The sequence below is a fragment of the Oncorhynchus mykiss genome, chromosome 14, assembly GCF_057628025.1.
Source record: "Oncorhynchus mykiss isolate SJ-2025 chromosome 14, ASM5762802v1, whole genome shotgun sequence".
Taxonomy (NCBI): Eukaryota; Metazoa; Chordata; class Actinopteri; order Salmoniformes; family Salmonidae; genus Oncorhynchus; species Oncorhynchus mykiss.
In genome coordinates, this window is record NC_143035.1 from 32,460,351 (window position 1) to 32,476,340 (window position 15,990).

The window sequence follows — 15,990 nt, forward strand, 5'->3', positions numbered from 1 at the left end:
CAGGTGGATGATTCCCCTCTACTCAGGTACTGATTTAGACATGGGACACCTGGTGGATGCAATAAATGATAAGGTAGAACAGAAAACCAGCAGGCTCTGGACCTCATAGGGTAAGAGCTACCCCTGGCCTATTCCAGACCTCGTAGAGTAAGAGTTGAATACCCCTGGCCTATTCCAGACCTCATAGGGTAAGAGCTGAATACCCCTGGTCTATTTCAGACCTCGTAGGGTAAGAGTTGAATACCCCTGATCTATTTCAGACCTCATAGGGTAAGAGTTGAATATCCCTGGCCTATTCTATACCTCGTAGGGTAAGAGCTGAATACCCCTGGTCTATTTCAGACCTCATAGGGTAAGAGTTGAATATCCCTGGCCTATTCCAGACCTCGTAGGGTAAGAGTTGAATACCCCTGGCCTATTCCAGACCTCGTAGGGTAAGAGTTGAATACCCCTGGCCTATTCCAGACCTCGTAGGGTAAGAGTTGAATAACCCTGGCCTATTCCAGACCTCGTAGGGTAAGAGTTGAATACCCCTGGCCTATTCCAGACCTCGTAGGGTAAGAGTTGAATACCCCTGGCCTATAACAATTGAGTTTTTTACTCTGCGGCAAGTCTTATAGGCTTTAATCTTCTAGGCTCTGTTGGAATTTGCTTCAGTCATGTGATTGTTTCCCTTCAATCTCTAATGTTATTCCCTCCTTCTCCCCCTTCCACTCCATCACATATATAATGCCCTACCCCCTCCATCCCTCCTCTGTCCATCCTCCTCTCTCAGGTGAATGATTGAGAATCAGACTGAGCTCCTTTCTGTGAGACCCCGTCCCATGCTCCTCCCTCCTCTCAGGGGATGGCCAAGGTCCAGGATGGACACACAAACACATGTGACAGGTACACTACACTCCCTCCCTACGTAGGGTCACAACACATTTCTACATACTCTGAGTGTGTGTGTGTGTGTGTGTGTGTGTGTGTGTGTGTGTGTGTGTGTGTGTGTGTGTGTGTGTGTGTGTGTGTGTGTGTGTGTGTGTGTGTGTGTGTGTGTGTGTGTGTGTGTGTGTGTGTGTGTGTGTGTGTGTGTGTGTGTGTCTGTGTGTTCCCGGTGCAGCCCTGCGATGTTAGAAGAGAGCCAGGATGGTATGGACAGTGGTAGCCTGACTCCTGGCCCAGCTTCAGCTCGACAGGTCTGCATTCAGCGCCACCCCAGCCAAGGCTTCGGATTCATAGCAGGCAGCCAGAGACCAGTCATTGTACGCTCCGTCTCTGCAGGTAGGTAGGGAACTGTGTGTGCGTGTGCGTGTGCATGCGTGTGCGTGTGTGCGTGAGTGTGTGTGTGTGTGTGTGTGTGTGTGTGTGTGTGTGTGTGTGTGTGTGTGTGTGTGTGTGTGTGTGTGTGTGTGTGTGTGTGTGTGTGTGTGTGTGTGTGTGTGTGTGTGTGTGTGTGAGAGAGAGAGCGATAGAGCGGTAGAGCAAGAGATAGAGAGAGAGAGAGATGATATATGAGTGTTGTCAGTTTGATGTCTTTGTCTGTGTGTCCATTACTCATAGACTAAGCGTTCCTCTGCCTGTGTGTGTATGTGTGCTGTCCCAGACGGCCCGTCCATCGGCAAGCTTCTCCCTGGAGACCAGATCCTGGCCATCAATGAGGAGGTGGTGAGCGAGGCTTCCCGGGAGAGAGTCATAGACCTTGTAAGGTAACATCCTTTATATCACCACAGGGGAGGGGGGAGGGAGGAGGGCGGTGGGTTTGGTTAGGAAGGTAAGGGATGGGAGGTGGGGGGAGATAAGGAATGAGTCGAGTCCAACGCAATGTGTCTCTAGATTGTTATTCGTCTATAGCCTACACTTTATGTGAGTCTAGGACAGGACAAACTTTGGTGGGAATGTTTTCCTGAGTTCTTTCAATGTGTGAACTCACACAACACATAAGAGCAGAATATTTGCAGTAAATGCAGCAGCAGCAGTACAGCGGGGATCGTTCTGTGTGTTTGAAGGCTAAATTCATGGAGAAATAGTCTGTCTCTAAGCCTCATGTGTTCCATAGAAACATAATGAGACAGATGAGTCATTGAGAACACAGAGAACAGAGAGGAGGTCTAGCAGATAAGAACAGGACAGTTTCTTCCAATGCCACAGCCCTGGTGTTACCTAATCCACTCCACACTCCTCTCCTCTTTTCTGTCCTCTCTATAGATGCTGCAAAGACTCCATAGTTCTCACTGTGCTGCAGCCTCACCAGGTAACAATACAAAGTTCTCTCTCACCGTTACTCTCTCATGCCTTTTCTCCTTGAAGTTCTCAAACTCTATCTGTATCTCTGTATCCCTCCATGTCTCCCTCTCACACACAAAGCAACAACATATACAGATCTCTCCCTCATTCTCTCTCTCTCTCTCCCTCATTCTCTCTCATTCTCTCTCTCATTCTCTCTCTCTCATTCTCTCTCTTTCCTCTCTCTAATAGTGTAAAACAACAGATTTGATCAAATGGAATGACACACTCACTCACAGTTGCACAAAAAAGAGCTGTGAACAAACAACGCCCCAAAATAATCTAATGAGCTGCCTCCCGTACATTCAGTGGTGGAAAAGTAACCAAAAGTCAAAATTGAGTAAAAGTAAAGATACCTTAATAGAAAATGACTCAAGTAAAAGTGAAAGTCACCCAGTAAATATATACTTAAGTATCAAAAGTAAAAGTATAAATCATTTTACATTCCTTATATTATCCAACCAGCACAAGTATTATTCTTATTATCATTTACAGATAGCCAGGGGCACACTCCAACACTCTGACATCATTTACAGATAGCCAGGGGCACACTCCAACACTCTGACATCATTTACAGATAGCCAGCGGCACACTCCAACACTCTGACATCATTTACAGATAGCCAGGGGCACACTCCAACACTCTGACATCATTTACAGATAGCCAGGGGCACACTCCAACACTCTGACATCATTTACAGATAGCCAGCGGCACACTCCAACACTCTGACATCATTACAGATAGCCAGGGGCACACTCCAACACTCTGACATCATTTACAGATAGCCAGGGGCACACTTCAACACTCTGACATCATTTACAGATAGCCAGGGGCACACTCCAACACTCTGACATCATTACAGATAGCCAGGGGCACACTCCAACACTCTGACATCATTTACAGATAGCCAGGGGCACACTTCAACACTCTGACATCATTTACAGATAGCCAGGGGCACACTCCAACACTCTGACATCATTACAGATAGCCAGCGGCACACTCCAACACTCTGACATCATTTACAGATAGCCAGGGGCACACTCCAACAATCTGACATCATTTACAGATAGCCAGCGGCACACTCCAACACTCTGACATCATTTACAGATAGCCAGCGGCACACTCCAACACTCTGACATCATTTACAGATAGCCAGGGGCACACTTCAACACTCTGACATCATTACAGATAGCCAGGGGCACACTTCAACACTCTGACATCATTACAGATAGCCAGGGGCACACTCCAACACTCTGACATCATTTACAGATAGCCAGGGGCACACTCCAACACTCTGACATCATTACAGATAGCCAGGGGCACACTACAACACTCTGACATCATTTACAGATAGCCAGGGGCACACTTCAACACTCTGTAATAATTTACAGATAGCCAGGGGCACACTCCAACACTCTGACATCATTTACAGATAGCCAGGGGCACACTCCAACGACATAATTTACAAGCGAAGAATTTGTGTTTATTGAGTCGGTCAGATCAGAGGCAGTAGGTATGACCAGGGATGTTCTCTTGATGAGTGTGTGAATTGGACCATTGTCCTGTCCTGCTAAACATTCAACATGTAACTAGTACTTTTGGGTGTCCGGGAAAATGTATGGAGTAAAAAGTATATTATTTTCTTTAGGAATGTAGTGTAATTAAAGTTGTCAAAAACAGTTGTCAAAGTTGTCAAAAACATAAATAGTACAGTAACGTACAGATCCACAAGAATACGACTTCAGTTGGACTTTAAGTAGGACCACCGATAAATCCACTATAATTGAGAATTTCAATAAGCATTTCTCTACGGCTGGCCATGCTTTCCACTTGGCTACCCTACCCCGGTCAACTGCCCGGCACCCTCCACAGAAACCCGCCAAAGCCCCCACCATTTCTCCTTCACCCAAATCCAGATAGCTGATGTTTTGAAAGAGCTGCAAAATCTGGACCCTTACAAATCAGCCGGGCTAGACAATCTGGACCCTCTCTTTCTAAAAAATATCTGCCGAAATTGTTGCAACCCCTATTACTAGCCTGTTCAACCTCTCTTTCGTATCTTCTGAGATTCCCAAAGATTGGAAAGCTGCCGCGGTCATCCCCCTCTTCAAAGGGGGTGACACTCTAGACCCAAACTGCTACAGACCTATATCTATCCTACCCTGTCTTTCTAAGGTCTTCAAAAGCCAAGTTAATAAACAGATCACTGACCATTTCGAATTTCAGAGCTGGTCATGGGTGCACCTCAGCCACGCTCAAGGTTCTAAACGACATCATAACCGCCATCGATAAGAAACATTACTGTGCAGCCGTATTCATCGACCTGGCCAAGGCTTTCAACTCTGTCAATCACAACATTCTTATTGGCAGACTCGACAGCCTTGGTTTCTCAAATGATTGCCTCGCCTGGTTTACCAACTACTTCTCTGATAGAGTTCAGTGTGTCAAATCGGAGGGACTGTTGTCCGGTCCTCTGACAGTCTCTATGGGTGTGCCACAGGGTTAAATTCTCGGGCCGACTCGCCAATCTACCATTCCAGTGTTTAATTGCTATATTGTAATTACTTCGCCACCATGGCCTATTTATTTCCTTAACTCACCTCATTTGCACTCACTGTATATAGACTTTTTGTTTTCTTTTGTTCTACTGTATTATTGACTGTGTGTTTTGTTTATTCCATGTATAACTCTGTGTTGTTGTATGTGTCGAATTGCTATGCTTTATCTTGGCCAGGTCGCAGTTGTAAATGAGAACTTGTTCTCAACTAGCCTACCTGGTTAAATAAAGGTGAAATAAAATAAATTTTAAAAATTAAGTATTTTTACTTAAGTACTTTACATCACCTCATAACCTTTAATTATCACTAAAAAAAGAATAAATCCTTTTTTTGAACTTAAAATAACCATTGGGCTCAAAGGGTTCTTTGTGGCATTAAGGTTCAACATAGAACCATAACCCTTCCCAGTGCAGTGCTACTGAACACAATCACCTCTATAGGCTGCATGGCAACTGTACTACTAGGATTTCTCGTATCAACAGTCTGTTTCAAAAGCACTTTTGGGGCGGCAGGTAGCCAAAGAATTTAATAAAAACGTTTCTAATTTAATTAATATGAATTGTTAATGCCGTTAATAAACCCTAAATGTCTTTGTCTTTCCTCTCTTCTAGTCACCTAAGTCAGCCTTTATAAGTGCAGCTAAGAAGGCCCATCTGAGAACCAACCCGCCCAAAGTGCGCTTTTCAGAACAAGTGTCCTTCAGTGACCCAGACTCAGTAAGTACCACTTTGCTGGTGATCCTTCAGTGACCCAGACTCAGTAAGTACCACTCTGCTGGTGATCCTTCAGTGACCCAGACTCAGTAAGTACCACTCTGCTGGTGATCCTTCAGTGACCCAGACTCAGTAAGTACCACTCTGCTGGTGATCCTTCAGTGACCCAGACTCAGTAAGTACCACTCTGCTGGTGATCCTTCAGTGACCCAGACTCAGTAAGTACCACTCTGCTGGTGATCCTTCAGTGACCCAGACTCAGTAAGTACCACTCTGCTGGTGATCCTTCAGTGACCCAGACTCAGTAAGTACCACTCTGCTGGTTATCCTCTCAGTGACCCAGACTCAGTAAGTACCACTCTGCTGGTGATCCTTCAGTGACCCAGACTCATTAACTACCACTCTGCTGGTGATCCTTCAGTGACCCAGACTCAGTAAGTACCACTTCGCTGGTGATCCTTCAGTGACCCAGACTCAGTAAGTACCACTCTGCTGGTGATCCTTCAGTGACCCAGACTCATTAACTACCACTCTGCTGGTGATCCTTCAGTGACCCAGACTCATTAAGTACCACTTCGCTGGTGATCCTTCTCTCACACCTGCACTCTTCTTTCCATCTATCTCTACATTTATGTCTTATTCTATGTTGTTCTTGCTTTCTAAATCGTTAATACTCTTTCTATTTTTCTCTAAACCAATTTCTCTCACTATTCATTCTTTCTCCACTTCTCTCTAAAACATTCTCTTTCATTTGTTCTCTCTTTACCTTGGGTCTGGGCCTGTCTCCCGGCTGATTAAACATGGCTGAACATCCTCTTTGGGTAGCTGACTACCTGCACCATACAAAACAGCCTTGGGTCCAACACAGTGCAGCTTTTGATTATAAATTGTTGTCCTCCAGATCGATGTCCCCTCTCTCTGATATAGCACAGGTTGCGCCTCTAAACTGTTTCTAAGATGTTTGTTAAACATTGGACACATTTTGAATTGAGCTGCAGCAGCAGCGTTACAGTGTCAGGCTGGCTGAGAGCAGACATGTAAAGTCCCTGCATGGCTGTGAAAGCCCTCTCCCTACTGTCTCTGAGCTCTGAATACGTGTCCCGAATGGCACCCTATTCCCTACATAGTTCACTACTTCTGACCAGAGCCCTATGTGCCCTGGTCAAAAGTAGTGCACTATATAGGGAATATAGTGCCATTTTGGACGCAGGCTGAGTTCTCTTCTCAAAGCCCAGAGAAGTTGGCTCTACAGTGAAGCCAACAAGCTTATCTCTCACTGTTCCTATTGACAGCTTGTTATGCAATTTATGAATAACAAGTTAGGCTTCAGCTGCTTGGTTTCAACATCATCTCTATGCATCCCAAATCGCATTCTTTATATAGTGCAGAGCCCTGTGGGCCCTGGTCAAAAGGGCATAAGATGACTAAATAGGGAATAGGATGACATTTGGGATGCTGCCCTGGTGTGTGTTGCTAACAAGTCGTAAGAGTGGAATCAATGAGTACACAAGTTTACATTTCCCTGCCAGTCTGGACACGTTTACAACCTGTAGGGAACACACACAGGGGGGTGGAGAGATAACTGGTCAGCCTCTAACAGGAGAGATAACTGGGGAGCCTCTAACAGGAGAGATAACTGGGGAGCCTCTAACACAAGATATAACTGGGGAGCCTCTAACACAAGATATAACTGGGGAGGCTCTAACACAAGATATAACTGGGGAGCCTCTAAGACAAGAGATAACTGGGGAGCCTCTAACAGGAGAGATAACTGGGGAGCCTCTAACAGGAGAGATAACTGGGGAGCCTCTAACACATGAGTTTGCGGGGAGCTAACGGGAGAGTTACTGGCTCGTTGCCTTTCATTACCAGGAAAGTAAGCATCCCTCATGCATGACGTACACACACCCACACATCCACACACCCACACACAGCAGCCTGGGGGCTAAGAGGGATCAATAACACACATGATAATACCATAGATCTCACCTATAGCCTAGATTAGACTGCATGTAGACCCCTCCTATACAGATATATATATAGAGAGAGATGCTCCTCCTCCCCTGGGTGGAGGCCTGATACAGGGAGAGAGAGATGCTCCTCCTCCCCTGGGTGGAGGCCTGATACAGGGAGAGAGAGATGGTCCTCCTCCCCTGGGTGGAGGCCTGATACAGGGAGAGAGAGATGGTCCTCCTCCCCTGGGTGGAGGCCTGATACAGGGAGAGAGAGATGGTCCTCCTCCCCTGGGTGGAGGCCTGATACAGGGAGAGAGAGATGCTCCTCCTCCCCTGGGTGGAGGCCTGATACAGGGAGAGAGAGATGCTCCTCCTCCCCTGGGTGGAGGCCTGATACAGCGAGAGAGAGATATGCTCCTCCTCCCCTGGGTGGAGGCCTGATACAGGGAGAGAGATATGCTCCTCCTCTCCTGGGTGGAGGCCTGATACAGGGAGAGAGATATGCTCCTCCTCCCCTGGGTGGAGGCCTGATACAGGGAGAGAGAGATGCTCCTCCTCCCCTGGGTGGAGGCCTGATACAGGGATAGAGAGATGCTCCTCCTCCCCTGGGTGTATGATTGGTAAAGATCGAACAATCCCCCTTCTGCAGAGTGTTTAATCATGTCTATCTGTCTCCTGGGATCAGGCTGGGAATGGGGATTGATTGGTTTGGACTTACATATCAGTGCAGACCACCTAACCTGAGCATGTGGAGTTTATCTTCGTAGAGGGAGAGAGAGATGAGGGCTACATCTACTATGGATGCATCCCAAATGGCACCCTATTCCCTACATAGTGCACCACTTTTGACAGGAGCCAATAGGGCTCTATGTAGGGAATAGGGTGCCATTTGGGAAGGAGCCCTTGTGGCTCTCATAATGCTCCATTTCTCTATGGCTGCATCTAAAACAGAGCCCGTATATACTTCTGAGGAGAGCCAGGGGCACTATATAGGGAATAGGGTGCCATTTAGGAGATAGGGTGCCATTTGGGAGACAGACCCTGCCTGCACTGCTCTGCTCCACACTCGGGTCACACAGCACAGCCTGTTATGCTAAATTCAACCTTTACTTCTGCCACCATCATTTCCCTCGGGTTTTAGAGAGAAGCCACGGTGGACTAGGAGGAACTAAACTACACTCTTAGAAAAAAGGGTTCCAAAAGGGTTCGTCGGCTGTCCCCATAGGAGAAGCCTTTTGGGTTCCATGTACAGCCCTCCGTGGAAAAAGTTTCACATGGAACCCAAAAGGGTTCTACCAGGAACCAAAAGAGTTCTCCCTTGAACCAAAAATGGTTCCACCTGGATCTAAAAAAGTTATCCTACAGGGACAGCCGAAGAACCCTTTTAGGTTCTAGATAGTATATTTTTTTGTAAGAGTGTAGCCTGGCTGACATCTTATGTGGATACATCTGTAGTTGATACATCTGTAGTGGATACATCTGTAGTGGATACATCTGTAGTTGATACATCTGTAGTGGATACATCTGTAGTTGATACATCTGTAGTTGATATATCTGTAGTTGATACATCTGTAGTGGATACATCTGTAGTGGATACATCTGTAGGTGATACATCTGTAGTTGATACATCTGTACTTGATACATCTGTAGTGGATACATCTGTAGTGGATACATCTGTAGTGGATACATCTGTAGTTGATACATCTGTAGTAGATACATCTGTAGTTGATACATTGGTAGTGGATACATCTGTAGGTGATACATCTGTAGTGGGATACATCTGTAGTTGATACATCTGTAGTTGATACATCTGTAGTTGATACATCTGTAGTGGATACATCTGTAGTGGATACATCTGTAGTTGATACATCTGTAGTGGATACATCTGTAGTGGATACATCTGTAGTTGATACATCTGTAGTTGATACATCTGTAGTGGATACATCTGTAGTGACGTCAGTCTATTCTAAATGATGCTCACATTTACTGAAGGATTCTTTTCATTACCTCTCATCATATAATTTTCCAATATTATTACATTTTTGTCATTCAACAGATGCTCTTATCCAGAGTGACTTAGAGAATAAATTATTGGTTAAGTGCCTTGCTCAAGGGCACATTGGCAGATTTGTCACTTTTTGGTTACTGGCCCAAAGCTCTTCACCGCTAAGCTACCTACACTGCATTTGGAAAGCATTCAGACGCCTTCTCTTTTTCACATTTTGTTACATTATAATTACGTTTTAAGCTAATTACGTTATAATTACGTTATAAGCTAATTACGTTATAATTACGTTATAATTACGTTATAAACTAATTCTAAAATGGATTTTTTTTTTAATTATATAGCTGTGAGTGGCTATACTGTAACTGTGAGGGGCTATACTGTAACTGTGAAAGGCTATACTGTAACTGTGAGGGGCTATACTGTAGCTGTGAGGGGCTATACTGTAACTGTGAGGGGCTATACTGTAACTGTGAGGGGCTATACTGTAACTGTGAGGGGCTATACCATAATTGTGAGGGGCTATACTATAAATGTGAGAGGCTATACAGAACTGTGAGGGGCTATACTGTAGCTGTGAGGGGCTATACTGTAACCGTGAGGGGCTATACTGTAACTGTGAGGGGCTATACTGTACATCTTCCACATCCTCCTCTCTCTCTGTTCTCTAAGTGGTTTTCAGACCAGCAGTGGATGATGTGGGTGTGTGACTGGGGCTTTGAGTCACCAACTCTCTCCACTTACCTCATTCACCCTCCTAGTCACAGTACCTCTGGAAAGAGTGAATACCTGTCACGCCCCATCTCCCTACCTGGACTGAATTCAACTCCAGCAGAGGAAACTTTTCTGATAAGTGGCTGATAAAAGCAGAATAACCTTGAGTCATCAGGCCTCCTGCAGTTCCCTGGCCTACGTAACCACTGCACTTTATAGTCTATTCAGCCAGCTAGCTACCAATTGTACTCGCAACACCGGCACATACATATTAAATGGATGTATTGAGGAAATATAATAAGCTTCTCTTTGATCACAGCACAATATATCCAGGCAGGGTTTCTAAAGCAGAGATTCAGGCTGCCCCGGTTCAAATAAGGTATTGCTCTCCCATTGCACTCTGGAAGCTCCAGTCTGGTTCCTTCTTAACTGCTTTTAGATGGAAGGTACTTCTATCTGCACTTTCCACAGTTACGGACTTCTAACACCATTCAATTATAGCCCTGATCCTCTACTCTGGGGTTTATTAGATGTACTGTACCATGTTGATGTGCGATTTTGACCTTTTAAGTTTTTTTCTCAGATACCTCATATTGCCTCTCTCTTACTGCTATAAGAGGCACTCAGGTTTTACAGTTTCTCTCTTTCTCTCCCTCCCTCTCTCTCTTTCACTCCATCTCTCTCTCTTTCTCTCTCCCTCTCTTTCTCTCCCTCCCTCTCTTTCACTCTCTCTCTCTCTCTCCCTCTCTTTCTCTTTCTCTCCCTCTCTTTCTCTCTCTGCCTCTCTTCATCTCTCCCTTTCTGCCCACCCTCTCTGTCTCTCTCTCTCTGTCTCTCTCTCACAGACAATGCTAAAGGACGACTCTTTGCTACTCATACCAAATGTGCTGAAGGTGTTCCTGGAGAATGGTCAGATCAAGTCCTTTACGTTTGACAGCCGCACCACTGTCAGGGTACGTATACAGTGTATGATCCAATTTGTAAGCATTACCAACAGAGTGAATGTGAAATAGGATTCAAAATCGTCGCCCTCTGCTGGTGATTTGCAGGATGTGCAATGACACAAGTAATAGGAGGGTTTTCAACGGTTACATTGCCTACTATGCCAATGTTTCTGTATAAAATATTCTCCGCTACTCTAAAACTACCAGAGATCCCAGTCTGTAACTTTGATACGCCCAAAGAGTATATTATGTTCAACAATAGATTGTAAAATACTACTCATATTACAGAGTAAGCAGTAACGCTTCATATATCACCAAATGTTGCTTAACGTCTTAAAGGAGGCTTGGGTAATCCTAAAATGTCACAAATGTTCCAACTTCAATTATTTATTTCTCAATTATGCTTTAAGATACAACTGTCAAATATTTGTCCAAAAATCTGGGTATTTAAAAAATATATTTTTATGCCCATTTAATCCCACCACAGTGTCCGATTTCAAATAGGCTTTACAGCGAAAGCACCACAAACGATTATGTTAGGTCACAACCAACTCACAGAAAAATTCAGCCATTTTTCCAGCCAAAGAGAGGAGTCACAAAAAGCACAAATAGAGATAAAATGAATCACTAACCTTTGATGATCTTCATCAGATGACACTCATAGGACTTCATGTTACACAATACATGTATGTTTTGTTTGATAAAGTACATATTTATATAAAAAAATCTCAGTATACATTGGCGCGTTACATTCACTAGTTCCAAAAACATCCGGTGATATTGGAGAGAGCCACATAATTTTACAGAAATACTCATTATAAATGTCGATAAATACAATTGTTAGACATGGAAATATAGATATACCTCTTCTTAATGCAACCGCTGTGTCAGATTTCAAAAAGTCTTTAGGGAAAAAGCAAACCATGCAATAATCTGAGACGGCGCTCAGAAAAAAAAATGTATCCGCCATGTTGGAGTCAACAGAAATCAGAAATCATATTATAAATATTCCCTTACCTTTGACGATCTTCATCAGAATGCACTCCCAGGAATCCTAGTTCCACAATAAATGCTTGATTTGTTCGATAATGTCCATTATTTATGTCCAAGTAGCTACTTTTGTTAGCGTGTTTAGTACACAAATCCAAACGCTCGTGCAGGTCCAGTCGAACGTCGGACGAAAACTTCAAAAGGTTATATTACAGGTCGAAGAAACTTGTCAAACTAAGTATAGAACCAATCTTTAGGATGTTGTTATCAAGAATCTTCAATAACGTTCCAACCGGAGAATTCCTATGTCTGTGAAGAAGCAATGGAACGCAGGTCGCTCTCATGTGAAATGCGCGTGACCAGGACCTGGCTCTCTGCCAGACCACTGACTCAAACAGCTCCCATCCGGCTCCACAACACAGTAGAAGTCTCATTCAAGTTTCTAAAGATGGTTGACATCTAGTGGAAACCCTAGGAAGTGCAACTTGATCCATATCCCACTGTGTTTTCAATAGGGGCTGGGTTGAAAATCGACCACCCTCAGATTTCCCACTTCCTGTTTGGATTTCTTCTCAGGTTTTTGCCTGTTATAAGAGTTCTGTTATACTCACAGACATCATTCAGTGTTTTCTATCCAATACTAATGATAATATGCACATATTAGCAACTGGGACTGAGGAGCAGGCCGTTTACTCTGGGCACCTCTGGGCACCTTTCATCCAAGCTACTCAATACTGCCCCTGCAGCCATAAGAAGTTTTAAACTGCACATGAAATGCAAACATATTGACTACCCACTGAATCAACATTGTTTCCACATCATAAACAAAATGCTGGTGAATCAACATGGAAGACTGATTGGATTTTCAAAATGTCATCAACGTAAGGGAATCCAACTTTTAACCTAAATCCAATGACAGGGGGAATTATTTGGTTGATTTCACGTTAGTTGACAACTAAACCAAATGAAAATGAAAACTAGACGTTGAACTGGCATCTGTGCCCAGTGGGAGTAACCATCACTTCCCCCCAAAAATACAAATATCTAATGACATCAATGATGGTAAGACTCCCTCCACAGTGAATGAAGAACAGGCCTCGTTCTGAGAAGCCCACTTCCTTCAATTCACAGTATTTTATAATGTCTGTTTCTCCGTCTCAAATGGCACCCTATTCCCTATGTAGTGCACTACTTTTGACCCAAGCGCTAGTCAAAAGTAGTGCACTAAAAAGGGAATAGGGTGCCATTTGGTACACAAGATGTAATATTGTAATGACATCCAGCAGTCAGTCAGGAGACACTGTCAGGCTCTCACTGTCAGGCTCTCACTATCAGGAGACACTGTCAGGCTCTCACTGTCAGGCTCTCACTGGCAGGCTCTCACTGTCAGGCTCTCACTATCAGGAGACACTGTCAGGCTCTCACTGTCAGGCTCTCACTATCAGGAGACACTGTCAGGCTCTCACTGTCAGGCTCTCACTGTCAGGCTCTCACTGTCAGGCTCTCACTATCAGGAGACACTGTCAGGCTCTCACTGTCAGGCTCTCACTATCAGGAGACACTGTCAGGCTCTCACTGTCAGGCTCTCACTGTCATGCTCTCACTGTTAGGCTCTCACTGTCAGGCTCTCACTCTCAGGCTCTCATTGTCAGGAGACACTGTCAGGCTCTCATTGTCAGCAGACACTGTCAGGCTCTCACTGTCAGGAGACACTGTCAGGCTCTCACTGTCAGGCTCTCACTGTCAGGAGACACTGTCAGGCTCTCACTGTCAGGCTCTCACTGTCAGGAGACACTATCAGGTTCTCACTGTCAGGAGACACTGTCAGGCTCTCACTGTCAGGCTCTCACTGTCAGGAGACACTATCAGGTTCTCACTGTCAGGAGACACTGTCAGGTTCTCACTGTCAGGCTCTCACTGTCAGGCTCTCACTGTCAGGAGACACTGTCAGGCTCTCACTGTCAGGCTCTCACTGTCTGGAGACACTATCAGGTTCTCACTGTCAGGAGACACTGTCAGGTTCTCACTGTCAGGCTCTCACTGTCAGTATACACTGCCAGACTCTCACTGTCAGGTTCTCACTGTCAGGCTCTCACTGTCAGGCTCTCACTGTCAGGAGACACTGTCAGGTTCTCACTGTCAGGCTCTCACTGTCAGGCTCTCACTGTCAGGAGACACTGTCAGGTTCTCACTGTCAGGAGACACTGTCAGGTTCTCACTGTCAGGAGACACTGTCAGGTTGTCACTGTCAGGAGACACTGTCAGGCTCTCAGTCTCAGGAGACACTGTCAGGCTCTCACTGTCAGGAGACACTGTCAGGCTCTGAGATGACTCTGATATCTCTTACCATTAAGGCACAATATTAGATTTCAGAAATGTATTTTCCAGTTCATTGAGGGAGAGCGTGATGGAGAAATGGATGGAGAGAGAGAGAGAGAGAAAGGACAGAGAAAGGGAGGGAGGGAGGGAGGGAGGGAGGGAGGGACATAAATGGAGAGAGAAATGGATAGAGAGAGAACGTGAGGGAGCGAGAGGGGAAGAGAAAGGGAGGGAGGGAGGGAGGGAGGGAGGGAGGGAGGGAGGGAGGGAGGGAGGGAGGGAGGGAGGGAGGGAGGGAGGGAGGGAGGGAGGGAGGGAGGGAGGGAGGGAGGGAGGGACATAAATGGAGAGAGAGAACGTGAGGGAGTGAGAAAGAGAGGGGTAAAAGAGCTCTACTGTGGCCTAATTAAATGGAATCACATTCAAATGTAAAATGCAAATCAATCAATTGCACTATAGGACGCCACACCAGATCTCTTTAGTGAATAACGTGTACATTTCTATTCAATTGTACGATTTACGCTGTATAGTGACAATGACTTTCCACCTGACTGAAATGACTATTTATTTCCCCATCCACTTTGTGTTGCATCAGATTGTTGTCATTGTAATCCTTGGTCACTATTGCCCATACAGCTTATCCTTGTTTTGTTTTACCAGACAGTCAGTGTGTTTCTGCACCACTGTGATTCAAGGTGAATGCATTTCCATCTCTGCTGCTAGGACATTCATCCACCATCAACCCTTCCATTTAGGAGACTACAGTACTCAAACTAACTGTTACAATAGGTCACTGGCTGCACATACACGCACACACACACACACACACACACACACACACACACACACACACACACACACACACACACACACACACACACACACACACACACACACACACACACACACACACACTCACATACACACACACACACACACACACACACACACACACACACACACACACATACACGCACACATACACACACACACACACTCTCACACACACACACTCACACACACACACACACACACACACACACACACACACACACTCACAGATGCTCTTTGAACGTTGTTCATAGACTAACAACACTCATGACATTGCTCATGAAGCCACAAGGAACAGAGTAAAGAATACACTGTGGCTGAGTCCCAAATGGCCCCCTATTACCTAAAATATATTGTCCCGAATAGAACCCTATTTATTACTAAAAGTATACAGTCCCAAATGGCCCCCTGTTACCTAAAGTATATAGTCCTAAATAGAACCCTATTACCTAAAGTATATAGTCCTAAATAGAACCCCATTACCTAAAGTATATAGTCCTAAATAGAACCCTATTACCTAAAGTATATAGTCCTAAATAGAACCCTATTACCTAAAGTGTATAGTCCTAAATATAACCCTATTACCTAAAGTGTATAGTCCTAAATAGAACCCTATTACCTAAAGTGTATAGTCCTAAATAGAACCCTATTACCTAAAGTATATAGTCCTAAATAGAACCCTATTACCTAAAG

The 15,990-nt window shown here is 44.9% G+C and overlaps 1 protein-coding gene across 1 annotated transcript in view; it reads left to right on the forward strand.

Annotated features, from left to right (window-relative positions):
* The first annotated feature begins 781 nt into the window (after positions 1–781).
* Positions 782–15,990, forward strand: part of frmpd3 (FERM and PDZ domain containing 3) — a 47,450-nt gene continuing 32,241 nt past the window's right edge. Inside the window, exons 1-6 of the mRNA XM_090198757.1 lie at positions 782–888; positions 1,106–1,266; positions 1,589–1,691; positions 2,191–2,236; positions 5,438–5,542; positions 11,059–11,166. Of these exons, the coding sequence (XP_090054883.1) occupies positions 848–888; positions 1,106–1,266; positions 1,589–1,691; positions 2,191–2,236; positions 5,438–5,542; positions 11,059–11,166 (564 nt within the window). The 5' untranslated portion in view covers positions 782–847. The remainder of the gene's footprint in view (positions 889–1,105; positions 1,267–1,588; positions 1,692–2,190; positions 2,237–5,437; positions 5,543–11,058; positions 11,167–15,990) is intronic.